Source organism: Hemiscyllium ocellatum, chromosome 18 (assembly GCF_020745735.1).
Source record: "Hemiscyllium ocellatum isolate sHemOce1 chromosome 18, sHemOce1.pat.X.cur, whole genome shotgun sequence".
Lineage (NCBI taxonomy): Eukaryota > Metazoa > Chordata > Chondrichthyes > Orectolobiformes > Hemiscylliidae > Hemiscyllium > Hemiscyllium ocellatum.
Genome location: NC_083418.1, coordinates 41,449,315 through 41,473,239, shown reverse-complemented (window position 1 = coordinate 41,473,239; position 23,925 = coordinate 41,449,315). Strand labels below are relative to the sequence as shown.

Genomic DNA, 23,925 nt, shown 5'->3' with positions numbered 1-23,925 from the left:
CACTGTTGCTGTCTGCTACAATATCTATTGTGGATCTTTATGCAGATTTGGCTGCAGCATTGGGCAGAACATCTTTTAAGCCTTATGAGAACATTGTTGCTTTTTTGAGGCAGAGATCATATGAAAGGTCACCAGAAGCATGCCTGGATTAATGTATTCTGCAGAATGGATAGGGCTGGAGAGTCTGGCTTTTTTCTCATCCTTCCCATTGATACGATGCTCTTCTTTTGCCAGAGTGTAATATAAAATGGGATTTCCAAAAGGAACCCCATCTTGCAAGTTTTGCATACCAGTTTCACAACTAGGTTTAAACAGAATACTCTCAATGGATAGCACAGATTGTAAGGAACCACTTGCTAATTATGTCGTTTTCCTAAAACTTGCAATCAAACAAATAATAAAGTCAAAAGTTTCCACTCAGCAATTTTCACTTATAAACATACTTGGCCCAGCTGGCACAAATGATGTTCCTTCATTTCATCAGTTACTACGTGGTTTCTGCAATGGGCACCCAAAAATACAAAGAACCTAGCCCATGTTCCATGATCTTTCCCAACACAGGAACTTTAGGGCCCTCATTTCCTGAACAATGAGTCAAGAATAAAGTAATCAGGATTCAAGAAAGGTGTTGTGAATTTTACTTTGTCAGCTAACCACACAGTTGAATAATGCAAGAATCCAAAAATATGTCTGGACATCACACCACCACAGCTGGCCTCACTCTTTTTTTCCTGTGTATGGGCTGAGGAATGGTAGATGGAATTTAATTTAGATAAATGTGAGGTGCTGCATTTTGGAAAGGCAAATCAGGGCAGCACTTATGCACTTAACGGTAAGATCCTGGGGAGTGTTGCTGAACAAACAGAACTTGGAGTCAGGTTCATAGTTCCTTGAAAATGGAGTCACAGGTAGATAGGATAGTGAAGACTACTTTTAGAATGTATTATGACACAGGGTAAATCCCTTTGTTTATTTAAATCTGACTAACAGAGAAGCTCACATCGCACTGCAATCTGTTAAATTTTGAGAGGCAAAGAACTATCCCAGAGTCACTATTTAAAGTAAAAATTAACAATTTTATTCTTTAAGTCCAACAGAGAACATTTTAAATCTATCTTTTACCTCCCACTCTACAATACTGGTCTGATAAATTCCTTCTTAAATTTACGACAAATCAATTTCAAACCCAGTTGTCATCTTCAGATGTCAAACTTTTTCTGTAGATTTCTCTAGGTTGGCTTTGGGGTTCTGCTGCACAAATTTCTTATGGACAGGTACCTTTCAGAGAGCTATTTTGCTGGCAGTTGTTAGTGCTGGACAGCCCTTTGCTGTTCACTCCCTAACTGTTCAAAATATCTGATCTAATATCCCAAAACATCAGATAATTTCATTGGTTTGATATCATCCCAAACAGAAAAATTCAAATTCCATTGGATTTTGGTAGCTGGGGAATAATTTAAACTGAATTTGAATTAGTTTTTGTTCCATGGCAATGCAACTCGAGCTCTCTGTTTCAACTAAGTGTTACATTTTAAAATTGTTCAGCACACTCTGTGCTTTCAGTCAGTCCTTGCTAGCTTCCCCTCTCTCTTCAAGGTACAGTACACACTAACACCTTAATAACACATGCTTGCCTTTATTGGTCAGAGCATTGAATATGGACTTTGGGAGGTCATGTTGCGACTGTACAAGACATTGTTTAGGCCACTTTTGAAATATTGTGTGAAATTCTGGTCTCCCTCCTATACAAAGGATGTTGTGAAACTTGAAAGGGCTCAGTAAAGATTTACAATAGTGTTGCAAGGGGTGGAGGGTTTGAGATATATGGAGAGGCTGAGTACACTGGAATATCAGAGGCTGAGAGGTTACCTTATACAGATTTACAAAATCACGAGAGGCATGGATAGGGGAAAAAGGCAAGATCTTTTCCCTGGAGTGGAGAAATCCAGAAGTAGAGGGCATAAGTTTAGGGGAAGAAGGGAAAGATTTAAAAGGGAGTTAAGGGCAACCTTTTCATGCAGAAAAGGTGTGTATGGAATTAGCTGTCAGAGGAAGTGATGGAAGCTAGTACAATTAACACATTTAAAAGGCATCTGGATGGGTATAATGAATGGGAAGGGTTTAGAGTGATGGGCCAACTGCTAGTCAATGGGACTAGATTAATTTAGAGTATCTGGTCGGTATGGATGAGTTGGATCGAAGGGTCTGCTTCCGCACTGTATATCCCTATGACTCTATACAGAGTCAAAATTTTCAATGACATGTTCTATTGCATCCTTCGGAATTTCCAAAGCACGTAACAGCCGATGAATCACTTTTCAAGTATAGTCACTGTTACAGTATAAAAGTAACAGCCAGGATGTGCACAGAAGTTTCCACAAACAGTAGAGATGCATGAGTAGTTAGTCTTTTACTATCAACAATTAAAGGATAAATGTCAGCCAATACATGAATGTTGAAGAGAGTGTTGAGCAAGTAAACCCAGTGCTCTTCTTTGAATAGTGCCAGAGAAATTTGCATATAAGATGCAGATAGAACATCAATTTAACAAGTCCCACATAATACAGAGTTCAATAAAGTGACAGTCACTCAATTTGTAATCAAAGTTTTAGCATAGATTATCTTTTAGATTTTGCAGCACAGATTGAATTCACTAATTTCTGACAAATAAGCACTATCACTGGATCAACAACACAGTCAGCTTAATTCAAATCCTTAGAATGACAAAAAAATTGGCTTGAAATTTTCCAATTACTATCTGAACAAATGTGAATGACAATCATCCTTTTAAGATTATTCACTTACCTAATGCGATTTTGTGGCCAGAATATAGAGTATGGTCGGGGAGAAATCCAATCAACTCAGTAAGCAGCATTGGGGAGGTGGCATATATGGCATTTGCCGCCGTTTGTCTGTGTGCGTGTGTGTGTGTGTGTTTGGGGGGTTGGGAGGGGTGCTGTTGGGTTCGATTCCAGCAGGAAATAGCAAAGTGCATTGTGGTGGAATGGGGAGGGGATGGGAGGAGCAAAATTCAGTTACCTAGTGAGTTAGTGTTGATATTAATCTCTCAGAAATTTTCAGACAGGTAAAGAACTTCGCTTGCATTCAACACATATTAGTCCAAATTACATTAAAGGGTGCAACCTTGCAGCAAAAAACATGAAACATTTTCACAAACCCAACTTCTTATAGTTGGCAAGGTTGAATTCTCCTCCCAAGCTCTAGAGTCTTCATCTTCATCACATTGGTTCCTTCATAAGCAAATTGTAAACATTTGCACAATGAAATGCAAAGTAAGGGTTACAAAGCCTCACCAGATCAGCCAGCTCATGAGAAGTTTCAGTATTATGCAGATTTGTAATTGTTAAAAGCTGATCATGGAAGTTGTGAAGGCTCAAGGGTCAGCAAGCCTGTCCAAGTGAGGCGACCACACTGTTTGGTGCCAGCAAAGCTAATCAGGTAAATGAGATAGAAAGGAATGGTAGGGAATAAAATTCAAAAGGCATGATTGTTAGGGACACAGGAAAGATTCTGGGGAATGGCAGGACGAAACTGGGATGCAGCAGGGAGAATCACAGTGATAGAATCAAGGAGCATTAGTAATGGATTAGGCTGCATATCTAAAATGGGACTACATGGAGTAATTAGGTGCATTGGACAATGATTGAGAGCCGGTGAATTGAATAAGGGATGATGTACAAAATAAAAACCAAAAGAACTGTGAGAAGTTGCTGGAAAAGCCCAGCAGGTCTGGCAGCATCTGTGAAGAGAAATCGAAATTGACATTTTGGGTTCTGAGGAAGGGTCACTGGACCCAAAACATCAACTTTGATTTCTCTTCATCGATGCTGCTAGATCTACTGAGCTTTTCCAGCAATTTCTGTTTTCGTCAAAGGGATGGTGCATGTCTAGGACTGGGCATGGAGATCTGGACTGAAGTGGGATCTGAGGAACATCAAGGAAGTTGGTGAAAAGGAAGTAGTTATATGGAGAGATTGGAGTGGATCCCAGAAGAAAGGAGACAATGAAGAGGGGGTAAAATTGTTGTGTGGAGGCAGCGGAAAGAGGGTAAATAAATCCCATCACCCTCTCTGTGCAAAATCAGAAAATAGAAGGCCTCACAAACAATTCACTACACAAATGGGAGCAACCCGAGACCTGTTTGCACATGTTTCTTCACAGCACAAAAACATCTAACTGAAGGAATTGAAACAGAAACTGAAAAACACTATTTCACAAGTACTCAGCTAAGGCCTTAGCATTCAAGGGAACCACTCAATGTAGACCAAAGGCAAATATGTTCTATCAACTCCTAATACCAACATCCCAAACATACCTCATAATTTACATAACTCTGAGAAGGGAACCTAACAACAGTAGTGATGGTTGTGGGGCAAGAGATTATTCCACATGCAGAAACATTCACATTTTTCTCTCGAAATGAGTGCCATGCTTCGATTCTTGACATTAAACCTTTGTTTCAACCAGCCACTAAAAATTCTTAATTCCAAACTTGCATTGAATTCAAATTTCACCATCTGCCATAGCAGGATTTGAACAGTGGACCCCAGAACTGGGATCTCTGGATTAACAGGCCAGCAATATCACTAGGCCATTGCCTCCACCAAACTTTTTGAAATTTTTCATTTACGGTATTTCTTTTATACTTAAGCTCAATTTTAAGTCCTTTTACTGCAACATACTCCTTCAAGTGGACACTCAGCAAGAGTGAACAATCATTTTATCACGCTATAGGCACATATTTCCCTGATTTTCCTTTATGAAGGAGTTCCTCGAAAACAGTAAATAATATAACCATATTTGTCACTTCTATCAGCTCTCTCTAGAGCTAAGGTGCTTGTAACAGCCTTTGTTTTTATTATTTGTTGGATTCCCAACAAATTTGTCATTTCTTCCCACTAAAAATATAATTTATCCTACTGTAATTACAAAGCCAGTGTGAAGATCAGTATGAACCATCACTAAAAATGACTAATTCCTTCTGGGTCACCCAAAGTGTAGAATGTTCTAACCTTAATTGCTTCAATGTCTTATTTGCCTTCAGCATTTCTTCAAGCGTAACATTTTCAACATGCTGCTTTATTCTAATACATCGTACCACATATCTTAGAGTTTGTCTGCATAACTAAGTTAATTGCTCAATTCAACATTAACGTCTGCTTCATCCTTGGTTATGAAATCTTTCTTTTGGGGGGGGGGAAAGAGGAGAAGATCTGGTGTGATTTAATCAGGGTCATATTAACATGTCTGTGGTAGAATGATTGATTCTGAATCATTCTCAACTTAATTTGTCTAATATTCAAACCCATATTTTTTAAAGTACATGAATCCAGACATAACAACTTGAATTCTTCTTCAAGCGTTATGCAATATTTTCAATATTTCTACTTCTATCCCTCACAAAAACATTCACATGCATCAGAAAGATGCTTGGAAGTTCTCTTCCATAGTGCCAAGTAAACACGGTAGGCTCTGTTTTTAACTGGAGTCAATCCAATGTTAACAATTCCGACCTTACTGACAAGTACCAATTACCAGAAACATCATTTAGATCTTTAACACATTTAACATCCTGGGGTTCCCACAGCATTTGCTGACTCTTTTGGAGAGCAAAATAATACTTCTCTTGTAAGATGATTACCCTATAAAAATGGAGCTTCAATATCATTGATCTACATTCCCAAATATTTGTTGCAAACAATGCCAAGAAAATCTTCAAAATTGTTTTCCCTTTGGAGGGATATGGGACGGGTGCTGGCAGGTGGGACTAGATTGGGTTGGGATATCTGGTCTGCACGGACAGGTTGGACCGAAGGGTCTGTTTCCATGTTGTACATCTCTATGATTCTATGACTCAAATCTTATGAAATTCCACTAGAATCTGCAAATTAGTGAATATTATTTTTCTGTCTTTATCAATAAAAACTGAATTCTAAATTGTTCTCAATTTTGGAAACAAGCTTGCCAAAGAAATGTTTTTTTGCACATTTATGAATAACAAACTAACTGTTTAACTTTGAAAAAGTCACTGGATTTGAAACTTGAATTCTGCTTTTCAGATGCTACTAAAACTGCTGAGATTTCCAGCACTTGCTACTCTTACTTCAAATCTATGGAAAGGAACATTCTGAATGCAATTCTAGGAAACTCAACTCTCATGTTAATGGATTATAAGCAAATAATGTGTACAATGCAAGTATACAAGCCATTCTGATAGCTGAAAATGAGAGTTATGTTGCTAAGTCTGTTAATACTAATGATCAATATTTCATAGCATCACTCTTTTATTTGAAATGGAAATCATTTAAAAGGCCTTGCACAACAAAAGGAGAGAAGAAGAAAAGTAAGTTTTAAAATTCTTACATCATCAAACAAATCACAAGATCTGTAGGGAGGCCCTCTTTCTGATACAAATCCGGCAAAAGCCATTCCGTCAAGAACTTTTGTCAAGAAATCATTTTCAACCAATCCACGCTGTCCCAGGAAGGCTGCCTGCAAAATGAATAAGTATTTCTAAATAAACAGCAATATTTGCTTATTACTATCATATTGTTATAATGCAAAGACAGCCAAGTCAAATCAACTTCCCTAACCCTGTATTTACAGCACAATAATATTAATTCACTCAATAACTTTCAAAATTGACCCCAATGGTATCTAACCAGACATTTTGAAAGACGAATACCAGACTTTATGAATAACCGATATTGGACTCTGAATAACCATACCAGTCATTAGGTTTACAGCATTAATAAAAAAAATTAACGTAATAATGATACAGTAGCTTCAGCAGAATAAAGTTAAGCAACAAGGTAATCTAATTAATGTCTATGATTTAAATCCAATTTTATTGAGTTAACGTTTTGGGTAGACAGCATGGTGGCTCAGTAGTTAGCACTGCTGCTTCACAGTGTCAGGGACCCAGGTTTGATTTCACCCATCGGGCGACTGTGTGTGGAGTTTGTACATTCTCCCCGTGTCTGCATGGTTTTCATCCAGGTGCTTCGGTTTCGTCTCTCAGTCCAAAGATATGCAGGTTAGGTGAATTGGCCGAGCTAAATTGCTCACAGTGTTCAGGGACGTGTAGGTTAGGTGCATTAGTCAATGGAAAGAATGGATTAATTGGGGAGGAGAATGAGTCTGGTTGTGTTACTCTTCAGAGGGTCAGTGTAGACTTGTTGGGCCAAATGGCCTGTTTCCACTCTTTCACAAAGACAAACAGGCACAGTTAAGGGATAAATCAAAAGAGAAAGAAAGAAATTAGACAACTAGCCAGTTCACTCAAGCAATTTCCACGATCCATAATTTCATAGGATGACAAAGCTGCTCCTTTAACAAGATTATGCAGTCCTGTTTTTCAGAGAGGTCATAAATGGCACAGACTCCAAAAAGGCTGGGGGTTGAAGGGTTTTAGGGCCAATTTGATAATAGCTAACAGATACTGCCTCAGACAGAGGCTTTCAAGTTTAAAAAAAAGCACTTGTACAAAGAAAGGGGCGTGGCCAGTTCTCCCAGCTCAGCTTTTCTTTGGTTTGACTTTTTTAAGCCGAGTAATAGAAAAGCTGCTGGACCAAGAAGCAGGTCCTGGTTGGTACTTTCTCTCTGTGACTTCTATCCTGTCAGAACTTGTGTTTGATTTTACCTTTTGTGCCAGGGGTGTTTATGGGATTGTTGCAAGTTTTTGGAACAGAATCATGAAGTTAGGAATCTGTTGGTTTTTCAGAGAGGTTAAGTTATTCGGTATTGTGTTTCCTGTTGTTTGTGTTTCATTCAGTAATCTTTGAAACAAAACAGAATTTGTTTACAACTAAGTGGTTTGACCAGCTGATTCCATCCTGGAATATCCGTTTTACATCTGCTTAAAACAACAAGCAAAGTTAGGGTCTGGCCTACCTTTTTGAAATGTTTTGAGAGGTCTGCCCTAGTCCATAGCAACCAGAACATGGGATTCTATCTTGCTTTTTTCTGAAGATACCAGCATTTACAATTAGTTTCCAGTTGGCTTTGAGAAATACTCACTTTCTACTTATAACAGACTCAATTCTTTGAACTTTCAATAAGTTAGAAATGCGAGAATAACCAGTGAACAACCAAACCTCTGCCCTGCAGACACAATACTTGATTTAACACAGTTCAAACGCTGGATACCTTTGCTAGTTTGGTTGCCTCCTTATGAGACGCTAGTTAACATTCAACATCTAACATCTGTTTGAGTACAATGCATCTCTAAAAGTGATATGTCTAGAGCGGTCTCCCCAAGAAGCAACCCTTCAATTAATTTCCATGCCTGACCTCCCAAGCAAATATCTGTTTGTTTGTTCTCTCTCTTTTTAAACAAGTCACTGCTTACAGTCCAAAGGTAACCTTCAGCTCTCAACTCACAATTGAAAGCTCCAATTCAAAAATGATAAAAATAAAGGAAAACAAAAGTCAGTGAGGATTCTAACATGCATTCACCCTTAAAAAGATGAAACATCATTTCAAAAACGTATTTCATGATATTGTTAGAAATACTTAACAGCAAACAAAATCCAAATCCCAGAGCCCTTCATTCTTCCTCCCATCAGATTCTTAATCACAAATCAACTTGCTTGTTTACATGCTTAAAGTGTCAATAGTTTACATTTGGATGAAGCAACAGCAATTATATTTTCATTCCAAACAATCTTGAAGGTTTAGTCTTGGATTACTCAATAAAACTTAATGGATTATGGTCTTACAGTTTCTGTAAGTCAAATATAAACTTTGAAATGTTGAAAAGCTATTGACATTACCATCACTTCCTTTCCTATAGTTGAACTTATTTTGATGTTGATTCAACTTCTTGGTAAAATAAGCCACAGACTTCTCTACTGTATATTCATCCTTCTGCTCCAATCCCCAAATCACTAGCATCTACTACTAATTTAAACAGTTTATTACTTTAGGTGTAGTTAAGACAGGTTCAGTGGTTAAAATTATTTTTAAGCTTTTCAAAGGCTCCCTCGCACTGTTTTTAACTGTTTTTATAGCAAAGTGGTTAACAGGATGGGTACTGCACTAAAATTTGGTAAAAATGTTTGATAAAATCCACTTATTCCCCAAAAAAAGGCATTACGTTCTTTTTTAAAAGGAGTGGGGAAGTCAATTGTAGCTCTTACTTTGCTGTTCTGGGTGACACCTGTTCTTGAACTCCAACACTTCCTAAATAGGTCACCTTTGCTTTTGCAAATTCTCTTTTTGTCAGATTTAACATCAAATCTCTCAGACAGTAATGGTGTAAATATGTTTTCTAACTGTTCACATATTTTGTATACTCCAATGTCATCCAATCAAACTACATAATTATAATTATAGCTCAAGTATCTATTCATAACTGTTGAAATGTGCCTGGGGCACATTTATCACACCAATGGATTGTGCGAAAGTGAAAACTTTCTTAGCTTTTTGTTTTCAATGGTACGTGCCAATACCCTTTTAACAAATCAATTTTAGTTAAAAATGATGCACTAACAACACTATCAATTCAATAGGTTACTCTGTGAATCCATCTTTGAGATTGCTTTGGCTTCCTATGTAAAATACCTGTTTATGAACGTCTGAGTTGTTCAGGTCCCCACATGTCCTTTCATGGGAATTTCATGTGCTATTCATCATAGCTCCCTGGATGGTACCACGATCCATTGTACAACTGATGACTATGGGTCTGAGTACTTCTTCATCAGCACTCTTTTCTTAAGATAATAGTACTCCAGAACTCCTTCAACCTTTCCCTCAATGTGAGCTGACTATGTTAATTTAATTTAGAGTCTGCCTTTTGTGCTTCAAATAATTATGGCATTCCAATACTCCACCTGGATTATGTTCATTTGTCAATGAAGTTTTGGTTCCCCTTTCATTTGTTTGTTGCATCACATTAACCTTCATTCTAGTTACTATGCACAAGGGAATAACAGCTGGAGCCGGTTCCTGAGATTGTTCCATGTGTTGAATCTCTTTTGAGCATTCTCTAATTATGGGCAAAGTCTTGTCAAATTTGACACAGTGATGTCAAATCATAACCCAGAAGTAAGTTTACTCCCCTCAATCAGTCATGTCTTTACTACTCTAACAATTACTTCTCCTGATAGTTGCTTTAGTAAAGCAAAGTAAAACAACAAGGTAATCTAATTAATATCTATGATTTAAACCCAACCTTCTTTGATTCTGGTCCCCATTCTCACTCAAAGACAAATGACTCAGTGGATGAATAAAACAAAAAAAATGTAACAGGTCAGTTTACTTAAGCAACCTCCACGATACGTAACCTCACAAGCTCAAGGACTTGTATCTTGCTTAGTTTCTGAAGTCACCAGTGCACGCAAATAATTTCCAGTTGGCTTTGAGGAATATTCACTGAATATCTGTAGCTTAGGTTCCATTCTTCAAACTTTCAGTAAGTTGATAATGAGAGTATAACCAGGGAGCAACCAAATATCTGTCCTGTAATTTTCGCAGGCACAATCCATCTACTTTAAACGCAGTTCAAAACCTGGTTCAAACTCTAGGTTCTTTGTGTTAAACTGGTTGTCTCCTTACAAGGTGCCAGTTAACATTCAGCATCCGTTTCAGTATAATGCAGATCTGGAACTGCAAGGAATGGAATGTTTTTCCAACAAGAATCAATTCTTCAATTAACTTCCAGAACTAGCCTCATATCAGTTTGTTTGTTCTCTTTTTAGTCCAAAGATCACCTTAAGCTCTCAATTCACCGTCTATAGCTCCAAAACAAAAAAAATTCAGTGAGGGTTCTGAAAAAAATGTCATTGGGCTAGCTTAACACTACAGATGTGGGAAAAGAAGTCAGATTAATTTTTGGGTCAGAAAACTTCCTCTGGGATAGGTTGGACGAGGAGGAGGAGAGAATTCATAGACATTAAGATACTTACAAGATTGAGCCCTTAATTGACATGTAAATGAATCCTGTAGAATATTAAGGGTGGCATTTGCACTTTCAACACTGGTGGGCTAATCAAAGGTCTTTCTGCTTCAGAGAAAGACATGGTTGCAATACACAAACTAACTAGAAATATTCAAAGTTTGTGCGAAGATTTGTAGCTCGGGTGCTCGTTGTTGTGGTTCTGTTCGCCGAGCTGGAAGTTTTTGTTGCAAACGTTTCGTCCCCTGGCTAGGCGACATCATCAGTGCTTTGGAGCCTCCTGCGAAGCGCTTCTTTGATGTTTCTTCCAGTATTTATAGTAGTCTGTCCTTGCCGCTTCAGGTTGTCAGTTTCAGCTGTCTGCTGTAGTGGTTGGTATATTGGGTCCAGGTCGATGTGTTTGTTGATGGAGTTTGTGGATGAATGCCCTGCCTCTAGGAATTCCCTGGCTGTTTTCTGTCTGGCTTGCCCTATGATAGTAGTGTTGTCCCAGTTGAATTCATGTTGCTTGTTGTGTGCGTGTGTGGCTACTAGGGATAGCTGGTCGTGTCGTTTCGTGGCTAGTTGATGTTCATGTATGCGGATTGTTAGCTGTCTTCCTGTTTGTCCTATATAATGTTTTGTGCAGTCCTTGCATGGTATTTTGTATACTACATTAGTTTTGCTCATGTTGGGTATCGGGTCCTTCGTTCCAGTAAGTTGTTGTCTGAGCGTGGCTGTTGATTTGTGTGCCGTTATGAGTCCTAAGGGTCGCAGTAGTCTGGCTGTCAGTTCTGAAACGCTCCTGATGTATGGTAGTGTGGCTAGTCCTTTTGGTTGTGGCATGTCCTCGTTCCGTGGTCTTTCTCTTAGGCATCTGTTGATGAAGTTGCGCGGGTATCCGTTTTTGGCAAATACCTTGTATAGGTGTTCCTCTTCTTCTTTTTGCAGTTCTGGTGTACTGCAGTGTGTTGTGGCCCTTTTGAATAGTGTCCTGATGCAGCTTCGTTTGTGTGTGTTGGGGTGGCTACTTTCATAGTTTAGGACTTGGTCTGTGTGTGTTGCTTTCCTGTATACCCTTGTGGTGAATTCGGTGTTCGACCTGAGCCTTAGTTCATAAATTACCAAATAGGTGAGCATTACTGCATTCAACAAAACTCAAACTGAAGCACATATTTAATCTAACAGGTTGCTGTGGAATCAATTTTGCTGTAAATAGTCAATTACTGTCCGTTCTGCTATAACATGTGTTTCTGCTAAGCGAATTGGCTTTAACGCAATTGAAGAATTTAGACCATTATCTGTAGAATGCAAACTTACCTTACTTAGATTGGCTAGAACATGATTCCGGCCCCATTAGTTTAAATGGCATGGTTACTGCATGATTTTCTTATAATGTGAGATAGCACAGGAACTGAACTATCATGTTATATCAGAACCAACTGTATAGAGTCATTTTTTTGCAAACATGTTTAACAGAAATGCTCCCTCATAAGTTAATGACTTAATTATTGAAATCTGGTGAGATCAAAAAATATCAATTATGGTTTGGATTTTCCACATATAGAAGCAAGGATGCGAAACTAAATTACACTTACCAAGTACTTTTAATTCTAAGCCATGCAGCTTCTAATGAACATTGGACTTCATAAGAGAGTTAGGATTTATTGCCTCCTTGAAATTCAAGATACAATCAAGTAGTTGTGTATAAAAATAGTGTCAAATCTTTGTGGACTCCTATCTTTCAGCTTGACACTTGGCTCCTTCAAAATCGTTAATGGAAAATATGCATGTACATTTCCTTGCTTCTTATGTTATTTTGCATTTGTCTGCATTTAATTTCAGCCATCATTTTTCTTATATCATATTTTCCCCAATTAATTAATAAATTTAAAATACCCTTTCCAGTTCCACTGCCTCCCCTAGTCTGCATATTTAATTACTTCACACTGTTTCTGAACTCTTGGTCATTACACAAACTTGAATCAGTAGTCTTCCTAAACCTGAATCATAATGTCCTCCAATCATTACAACTCTTTCAAACCCAGCACAAATACTTTAATGAGCATTGTTTATTTTCCTACGCCGCTTCAATATTTCCAATAAGAAATCTGAAATCCCATAATTTTGTATGTAAAGGAACTCATGCGTGGAATTATCAAATGTATTGTCTCTGTACTTGCAATCAAAATAATTTAGCTTTCTGAAGTCTGCTTTGTCACTGTCAAAATAATCACGAAAGGCTAGTCAGATATTTTGTTCTGAATCTACATTGACTGCTATTAGGCTATGGTATTGATAATCATGTTTGGTCCTTATTGTTACATTAATTTTTCATGGACTGGAAACGAACATAATTAATCCGCAATTGTCTTTAGCAATTTTATCTTACCTCTTGAATATATTATGGACCAGACCAAATGAACCCCACCCACACTCCCCAAACAAACCACTTTGGTTATCTGAGCATCAGTTATCTGAACATGCCTTTCAACTCAAGTAGGAAAATTCTATTCCTCATCCATTTATTGCATCATTCTGTAGATTTGAACAGGAATATAGATGCAAGTATGCTTTAATAATTAACTTCAAATATATACTCGAAACATGACGTTAGAGTTAAGACTTACACTTTTTATAAAAGGCTCTCCGAAAATTACTCTCTCAGAGGACAAAGGTCAGTAACTATGAATACACAAGAACAATATATGTGCAAGCTCGAGCTGCTCGCTCTAACAGCGAGATTCCCTCTCACCATTGACTCGCTCTGTTTTGCAAACCCAACAATGTTCTGCCTCAGATTGTTCTCCAGATAATTTAGTCAAAAAATGCGTTTGAAATTTTCGTTTCCGTTACTCTGTACTAAGAGGCAACACGTGAAAATAAACAGGAGAAAAACTTGATGGGAGGAAACATGAGGAAAACATTACACCTCTTTAAAAAATATTGATGAGAGAATGGAAATTGAAGACAATTAGAAAATCTTCCTTCTCTCTCATGTTCTCCTTGTATTTTGCACCTCTTTCTCTAAGGGCTTGGTGGTCGCTGAGAAGGGAGAGATGACACTTGGTTAGTCTGGACAATGAAAAGACACCAATCAGAAAACAGAACACCATCGAGGACTGGGATAAAACCAAGGAAAACATCAGTGCAAAATTTCACGACTTCAAACTCTAGTGGAAAAGTGATTATATTTGTAAAATTTCATGAATTTTTAAGCAATACCCAGTGTTTGTACACATTTTATCGATTGAATCAAACAAAATCTCTGTAAACATGCTTTTTTTACGTAATTTTGTTCAGTATGGCTTCCTTTATTTACGATCAGATCAGTTATCCGAACAAAATACTCCCGCCTGTCTTGTTCAAATACTCTCGCTTGTCTTGTCTTGCTCTGTACTAAGAGGAGAGCCGAGACTCTAACTTTTTCTTATTTTGAAGACAAGTGCCAGGCATTGCATTCCGGCCTCTTTTCGATGGGCAAATTACAAGATTTGAAGGAAAACACACTTTATTCAAACACTATAATTGAAATGCAACAAAAGAAAGAGGAAACTGGAATAACTTAAAAATACTAGAAAACTTAATGGAGTAAGAGATTATTTAGCTACTTAACTCAAACTGTTCTAATATAGTAACATTCCATTAACAAACCCTTGACAAAGGCAAATTCAGTAAAACAGATTGTCTCACATGAAATTCAGGAAGAGAACCCTCAACTTTTAGCTGTAACCAAGAGAGGAAAAACCACTTTCACATCCGATTTCAAGACCCCAGCAGTTGCTATTGAAAAATTAAAACTGAAAATCCTGGTTCTGTGGTTGCTTGCCCCATCCATTGATGCTGCTTCTATTGTTCTTACTTCCAAAAAAGAAACTGAAGGCCTCCCAAGCTGTTTACTATTATGCACTTCCAATAGACAGCTCTAACCTCAATGATAAAACCGCTATTTTTTAAAAAAAGGACAAAATATACCTGTTAAAGCTATAGTATCAACACAAATGTTAGCATTACATAGATGTGCTTCCAGGAGAAAGTGAGGACTGCAGATGCAGGAGATCAGAGCTGAAAATGTGTTGCTGGAAAAGTGCAGCAGGTCAGGCAGCAATCAAGGAGCAGGAGAATCGATGTTTCGGGTATGAGCCCTTCGAGGATAGATGTGTTTCCAGTCTATTCAAAACTTCTCAATGACCAATGGCTTTTTTATTAAGTTTGTCAGTACCTCGTAAGTCTCCTGCTCAGACTTGGATTTACAACTCCGCGCACTAATTGTTAAGGCAGGCAACTTACAATTGACTAACTCAATGCCCGCACCAGAAATCAAACTTGTCAAATCAAGCAGTGATTAGCCAGTGCTGTCTGGCAAGTGTCTTGTCTGCAGCATCGGCTTTTACGCAAATTAGCTCTGATTTGAAGGCATGTTTCATTTGTTTTCATAATACCTTTTCATTCAAAGCATGTTTTAATTTTATGTACAGTTGTGGCTGCTAAATCTTTGAAGTCGCCCTTTTGCCATTGGGTCACCTTTTTGCCATGCCTGTTTTTCCCTTTATTCATCCTACTGAACTCCTTCCCATAACTCTGGGCAGAGTATTGGAGATTGTTCTTTCTCATTATATCCATTTAGTAGAATATCTGTTTTACTTGAGTTTGCCCTGGTTTACATTAGATAATGTCTTTACAGTTATCACTTTGTTTCAAGAAGGATGTCATGTTCACTTTACGAGCCTATCAGACAGTTATTTAAGATTGAAAATGAAAATTCTTAAATAATTAATGCACTACAGAATTCCACTGCTAATATCATCATCCTATGAGTAACTGTAATAAAATGATTATTGAATGATGATCAAGTTACTGAGCATGACAGTTTGAAAAACTGGAAAAATAATAATACTCATTCTTGGAATACAAAAAAAACTAAAGTCTGAACACTAGTTTTGTTTTGACAAGTAAGTATATACCTCTAGAAAGAATTAAACAACCTGTGTCTTGTCAACTACAGTTACCACTAGTCCATTCATTTTAATTTTAAGCAAAGCTTTGACTAGTACCTGTGAATGAAAATACTCTCAGCTGCATAACCTGTTAGTCAAAGGCAGAGTGAACAGTCAGACTGCCCTTATATACCTGATGCAAACTTCTCCACTTAATGGAGGAAATCCAGCAGTTAGAAAATACAGATCTTTTGTCTCTTTCAAACTTATTCCATATGTTTCTCAGGCCAGAACTACTGAACTATAAATGTTAGCATATCAATTGAAGGGTAATAGTTCACTCAGTTTTACCATGATGTAAGTGAAAAGCATCCCACACAGACCCACCCCTGTAACCCCTCATTTCCTATGGCTAATCCACCTAGCCCACTTATCCCTGGACACTACAGGGCAATTTCCCATGGCCAATCCACCCAACCTGCACATCTATGGACTGTGGGAGGAAACCAGAGCACACAGAGGAAACCCACGCAGACATGGGAGAATGTGCAAACTCCACACAGACAATCGCCAAAAGTTGAATTGAACCCTGGTCCCTGACACTGTGAGACAGTAGTGCTAACCACTGAGACACTGTGCTTCCCCTCATTAACTTACATCCAAATGTCAGCAGTTACAAAACATTTAAAAAGATTGCTTAATTTCAAAGCTTTGTAAATTATCATTTGTAACTTACCTTGTGAAAGTTTATTACAGGTTCAGGATGGATTCGAATCAGTTGCAAGCATGATCTATATCCTTGGAAGAGCTGTGCAAACAATCGAAGGAAAACTGCCCTGACTTCCTTATCCTATAAAGGAAAAATAAACATGATTAAAACTTTATGATGAAAGTACTGTAATGAGTATCTAATCATAGATGTAAAGATAAATGGAACAATTCACTGCTACTCACCAACAATCTTAGATTAGAAGGAGCGGTACGAGCAGGAGGAAAAGCATAATCAGCTACTTCTAGATCTGGATGAATAACCTATGAAAATATTACTGCATTCAGTTCAGATTACTGCAACAGAATTTTAACAAACAATAGTTAATTCAGCTTCAAACTAATTGCTGTGCAGACAAGCTGTTGAATGTACAGCTAATTTTGATTTGTTATGCAAAGGAGACATTTGGCTATTGCCAAAGTAGGGTTTCTCATCTATTACAATACCTCCTCACTAAAGTCCTAAAGACTGAACATCTGGAATGAAAATTACACAAACACTGAGCAGACTTTCAACAATATTGTTTTAAATCCTATCAAATAAAAATTACAAACATAAAAAAATCAACAAAATGATATACCTGCAAAGGGAGAAAATGGACAAAACAATACCATACACTTATTAATTGGGTATTTGTGTAATTAATAGTTAATAATACTTAGGTGGTGCACATTAACATTTGCGTTTCTTCAGATAGGGAAGACCAAAACTGTGATGACTGATTTGTTCACCTCTATAAATGAAAGCTTATTAATTACAAAGGGATTGCATTCCAGTTCCATGTTCACTGCTGGGGAGGGTAGGTTAGGGGTTAGGGGTTAAGCTCTGTTTGATGGGGAGGTGGATAGCATTGTTTGGAAAAGGGACAACTGTGTTTTTTTGTGTGGAGAGGAAAGAGGTGGTAGGCTGGCGTGGTTTGAGATAACCTGAAAAAATGACATTACATCCTCCTATCAATAATGCCAACCAATATTAACATCCTAAGTAATATTAAGCAATTAAGAACAAATGTTTCTGGCATGGTATCAGGATGTCCTTTTCAAATTGCTTTGTCCCACAGATACACTAAAGTAATCAAGTCACTTTCCAAAATTCATGATTCTTTTTAAAAGATAGGTGTCATACTCTGTTTAAGCTGCTAAATTCAAACATCTTACTTATGATTTGGAGATGTCGGTGTTGGACTGGGGTGTACAAAGTTAAAGATCACATAACACCAGGTTATAGTCCAACAGGTTTAATTGGAAGCACTAGCTTTTGGAACAACCTGATGGAGGAGTAGCACTCTGAAAGCTAGTGCTTCTAATTAAACCTGTTAAACTATAACCTGGTGTGAGATTTTTAACATTTTACTTATTTCTTTAAAATGGACAAATGTGCATGAAATTGTACATAGCACAATTAAAACAAGACAATTGTTTAACCTAGATACTTACACATTGTCTACGTCTGTTTCTGTGTCTTATAGTCAATCTGGTCGATTGAATCTGCCCACCATTCAATGAGTTCATGGATGATCTAATATTTCTCAACTCCACTTTCCTGCCTTTTGACGATACCCTTGATTCTCTTAGAGATTCCACATCTATCTTGAATGTACTTAACAATTCAGTCTCTGCAGCCCTCTGCGTTGAAGAATTCCACAAATCCACTACACGTTTAGAGAAGAAATCTTTCCTAATTTCTACCTTAAATGGGCATATTACACCACCTGATTCTAGACTCTCCCACAAGAGGAAAAAAGCTCACTGCAACTATTCTATCAAGCCCAGAAGAATCTTCTATATTTCAATAAGGTCTACTCTCAGTGGTTGGAACTTGAATGAATATAGCCCCAGATTACTCAAGCTCTCTTTAGAAGGCAGAACGAGCAAGAACAACCCAGTAAGCTGTTTTCTGGCTTGTCTCCAATGCCATATGTCATTTTAGATATCAGGTCCGAAACTGTGCACAGTACTCCAAGTGTGATCTAACTAGTGCAGTGTCTCATCTTAGCAAGACTAGCTTATTTTTTATCTCCCATTTCATTTGAAATAAAGACCAACATTCCATTTGTTTTCTCTATTACCTGCTGAACCTGGATGTCAGCTTTTTTATGATTTATGCATGAAGATTTCCAAATTCCAGAGCTTTCTGCAGTTTTTCTCCATTAATAACATTCAACTCTTCTACTTTCCAATAAAAGTGCATAATATCACATTTTCCCCACAGTGCATTCCGTCTGCCACTTCTTTACCCACTCTCCTAGCTTGTACAAGTCCTTCTACAATTTTCTCACCTCCTCAACACTACCTTTTACCTACCCTAATTTCATTTGCAATCTTAGCAACGTTGCCCTGAGTTCTTTCATCCAGATTGTTAATGTACAACTTTTGCCTGAAATGTCGATTTTGCTGTTCCTCGGATGCTGCCTCTTCCAGCACCACTGATCCAGAATCTGGTTTCCAGCATCTGCAGTCATTGTTTTTACCTAATGTACAACATGAATAATTGTACTCCCAACACTGACCCCTATGCAATTCCACTAGCCACTGGATGCCATCTTGAAATAAACCACTTTATCCCTACACTCTGCCTTTTGCAAGTCAGGCAATCCTCATGCCAGTATCTTGCATGTGATTTTATTTAACAGCCTGCCATGCAACATCTTATCAAATGCCTTCCAGAAATCAAAATAAATCACATCCACTTGCTCTCCTTTGCCTAATTTGCTTGTTATTTCTTCAAAGATTTCTAACAGATTTGTCTGGAATGATCTCCCCTTGACGAAGCCACGTTGACTCAGTTCTATTTTACCATGCATTGCCAAGTAGAACATAGAACAATACAGCACAAAACAGGCCCTTATGCCCACGATATTGTGTCGAACATTTGTCCCAGCTTAAGCACCTATCCATGTACCTATCCAATTGCTGCTTAAAGGTCACCAATGATTCTGACTCTGCTGCTCCCACAGTTAGCGCATTCCATGCCCCCACCTCTCTCTGGGTAAAGAACCTACCCCTGACATCTCCCCTATATCTTCCACCCTTCACCTTAAATTTATGTCCCCTTGTAACACTCTAGTCCACAATCTTATCCTTTATTATGGACTCTTAAATCTTACCAATGACTGAGGTCAGGTATAATTTCCTGCCTTCTGCCTATGCCCTTTTTCAAACTGTGTGCTACACTGGCCATTTCCCAATCCTCTGGGATCTTCCCTAATTCCAGTGATTCCTGAAACTTCATGATCAATACACCCCACAATCTCCTCAGCTTTCTCCTTCAGAACTCTGGGGTGGATCCATCAGGTGTGGTTGATTTAGCCACTTTTAGACCCCAATACATTCTCCTTCATGATGGCCACTACTCTCAAAGTTCTGGTGTGCTACTGTGGAGCAATCCAAATTTCACTCTTGCCTCTCTCTTATAGTTTGTGTATTCAAAAAGGCTCTTGCGATCTTCTTTTATATTACTAGCTAGTTTACTCTCCTACTTCATCTTCTTCCCCCTCTTATTAGAGTCATAGAGATGTACAGCACGGAAACAGCCCCTTTGTCCATGCTGACCAGATATCCCAACCTAATGTAGTCCCATTTGTCAGCACTTGGCTCATATCATTCTAAACCCTTCCTATTCATACATCCATCCAGATGCCTTTTAAATGTTGCAATTGTACTAGCCTCCACCACTTCCTCTGGCAGCTCATTCCATACACGCACCACCCTGTGCGTGGAAAAAGTTGCCCCTTAGGTCTCTTTTAAATCTTTCCCCTCTCACCCTAAACCTTTGCCCTCTAGTTCTGGACTCCCCGACCCCAGGGAAAAGACGTTGTCTATCCATGCCCCTCATGATTTTATAAGTCTCTACAAGGTCATCCCTCAGTCTCTGATGCCCCAGGGAAAATAGCCCCAGCCTATTCAGCCTCTCCCTATAGCTCAAATCCTCCAACTCCGGCAACATCCTTGTAAATCTATTTTGAACCCTTTCAAGTTTCAGAACATCCTTCTGATAGGAAGGAGACTAGAAATGCACACAATATTCCAAAAGTGGCCTAACCAACGTCCTGTACAGCCACAACATGACCTCCCAACTTTTATACTCAGTGCTCTGACCAATAAAGGAAAGCATACCAAACGCCTTCTTCACTATCCTAACCACCTGCGACTCCACTTTCAAGGAGCTATGAACCTGCGCTCCAAGGTCTCTTTGTTCAGCAACGCTCGCCAGGACCATACCATTAAATGTACAAGTCTTGCTCTGGTTTGCTTTTCCAAAATGCAGCACCTTGCATTTATCTAAATTAAACTTCATCTGCCACTCCTTTTTTTTTAGTTATCCTCCAATGGCTTTTAAAGGGTTCCCAATCCTCTGGCTTCCCCACTAATTGTTCCCACATTGTATGCTTTTTCATTTGCTCTTGTACTGTACCGTGACTTCCTTTGTTATCCATTGTTGCCTCATCCTCCCTTTAGTATTTCTGCGTTTTTGCTATGCCTCCCAAAATAGCCCCAGAAACTCCTACCTGATGGGCTCCCCTTCCCAGGGCATCGAGGTGGACTTCACCAATTTCCTCATTTTCTCTCCCCCCCACCTTACCCCAGTTCCAACCTTCCAGCTCAGCACTGTCCTCATGACCTGTTCTACCTGCCAATCTCCCTTCCCACCTAACCACCCCACCCTCCCCTCTGCCCTATCACCTTCATCCCACCTCTATCCACCCATTGTACTCTTTGCTACCTTCCCCCAGCCTCCTCTCTGACCTATCACCTCCATCCCCACCCCCATTCACCTACCTTTGCTACCTTCTCCCCAGCACCCCCCTCCCCCAAACTTTATTTCTCTACCCTGTAGGCTCCCTACCTCCATTCCTGATGAAGGACTTTTGCCCGAAATGTCGATTTTCCTGCTCCTCGGATGCTGCCTGATCTGCTGTGCTTTTCCAGCACCACTCTAATCTAAACTCTGGTTTCCAGCATCTGCAGTCCTCACTTTTGCCTACAAGGAAGAATCTGTACAGCTTATGCAAAACAGTTTCCTAAAACAAGGTGTTGTGGATCCAACCAAGGGTCAGGCTATTTTGGATCAGCTAATGAATAATGAAGCCTATTTAATAAGTTATTTCAGAGTAAAATGTCTCTTAAGAAACAGTGGCCAAAACGTGATAGAATTAGTATTCAATCGGAGACTGCAAAACCTGGGTCAGAAACATCTATGATAACTTCAATTAAGGTAATTACAAAACAATAAAATTGGATTTGTTGCAATGAACTGTGAAAGGAGTTGTGTAAAGAGATATTTGAGGAACAATGGCAGACGTATGGGAAAACAGATCACAGCTCCAACAAAGATCTATCCAAGTGAGGAAGAATGATGTTAGGGAGGGGATGAACCAACCATGATCTGGGGAAGTTAAACACTGTATCATATTGAAAGAACAAACATAAAGTGTGGCAAAGATGTGCGGTGTGGGCACAGGTTTTGCAATTCCAGTGAAGGGTGCCAGGACGGGAGGGTGGTTTGTTAGGGGGCATGAACCTGACCAGGTAGTCATGGAGGGAACGGTTTTTGTGGAAAGTGGTAAGGGGTGGGGAGGGAAATATATCTCTGGTGGTGGGGTCCATATGGAGGTGGTGGAAATGATTAAATGTACTTTCTTGTATACACACTCTCATTATCTCCTGATCGATTCCAAGTCCTAAAATATAGCTCTTTAGTGTTGTTCTTCCTCTTGTAATTTCTTATCATCATCCCATATCGATTTTACATTTCCAATTCAAGATCATTTCTTGCTGTTGTAAGTATTCCATTTTGTATGTACCCCACCATTCCTTATGATCTGTTCTTTGGAAAGTACATATTTCTACATATGCAGTTCTCCAGTTTGATATCTGAGAAACATAATCTTGCAGCCATTACAAAGACAATGAACACCACCCCCCTATCCCACCCAATCTCCAATCCACTATTCAGATTGAAGTCCTCATCACAATTTCAATTATGTTCCCAGGATGGTTCAACTGAAGCCTGTCCCCTGGAATAGTTTGCTTCCATTCCAGCGCTGGTGTCAGTGCCCTGCAACCAAAACCCATTCCTCCCAAAATCATGCATTTAAGTCCTTCACTTTTGTTTACCCTGTGCCAGTTTTCCTGTGGCTCAGGTTATAATTTCTGCCTTTAATTTGGTTCTTGTTTAATTTCTTTAGCAAAGCCTCCTTTCCAGTCCCACCAATGTTGTTCTTACCAATGTGGAAGACGACAACTGGATCCCTCCCCACCACTCCAAGTTCTTCTCAGTTATGATGAAATAAGTTTAAACCATTGTACCAGGCAGACAATACAACCTTCAGGACTCAAGCTCATGGCTCCAAAGAACAGTATCCATCCTCCGAAATAGAACGTTCTCTACCTTTTGTAGTCTCATCCCTTCACTCAATGCATTCTTCTTCTTCTTACCCAGACTGACTGCAGCTCCTTTCTCTCCCTCCTCTTGTACTCAGAGTCATAGAGATATAGAGCACAGAAACAGACCCTTTGGTCCAACACATTCATGCTGACCATATCCTAAATAACTCTAGTCCCATTTGCCAGGTTTTGGCCATTATGCCTCCAAACACTTCCTATTCATATACCCATCTAGATGCTTTTCAATGTTGTAATTGTACCAACCTCCACCACTTCCTCTGGCAGCTCATTCCATTCATGCACCATCCTGTGCATGAAAAAGTTGCCCCTTAGATCCCTTTTAAATCTTGCTCCTCTAGCTTTGGAACCCCACCATACCCTGGGGAAAATACCTTGTTTATTTACCCCATTCATGCCCCTCATGACTTTATAAATCTCTATGAGGTCACCCCTCAGCCTCCAACACTCCAAGGAAAATAGCCCCAGTCTATTCAACCTCTCCCTATATCTCAAACCCTTCAACCCTGGCAACATCCTTATAAACCTTTTCTCAACCCTTTCACAACATCATGCATGATCCTAGCAGCCTCTATCAGACTCCCAAGGGCCAGACATAGACTCACTCTTGGTTGCTATTGGCTATGAGCAGCAAATGTGGGAGAGGATCTGCTGGCAATTGGAAGAGCAACTCCACACAGATACTGTCCAATCTATACATATAGAATGACTTTGCTTCAGTGATTTTATTTTCCCAGGCATTTTGGTTATTTTGGGGTGAATTTATCATCACGCATGTATTTTGAGCCCTGGCACAGAGTAGTTGTCATCATTATACTTCTACACTACAGTGGTAAGTAGATCAATAACACATAGGAAAAAGCTAAAGAAATTCTATCAGCAATGGCTTTGTCAGATCTTGTGGATACAATAGATGGA

The 23,925-nt window shown here is 38.9% G+C and overlaps 1 protein-coding gene across 1 annotated transcript in view; it reads right to left on the bottom strand.

Moving 5' to 3' along the window:
* Positions 1–23,925, bottom strand: part of sbf2 (SET binding factor 2) — a 551,470-nt gene that overhangs the window by 201,653 nt on the left and 325,892 nt on the right. The window contains exons 10-12 of the mRNA XM_060838903.1: positions 16,789–16,866; positions 16,571–16,684; positions 6,385–6,513 (exon numbers count right to left, since the gene is read on the bottom strand). Of these exons, the coding sequence (XP_060694886.1) occupies positions 6,385–6,513; positions 16,571–16,684; positions 16,789–16,866 (321 nt within the window). The remainder of the gene's footprint in view (positions 1–6,384; positions 6,514–16,570; positions 16,685–16,788; positions 16,867–23,925) is intronic.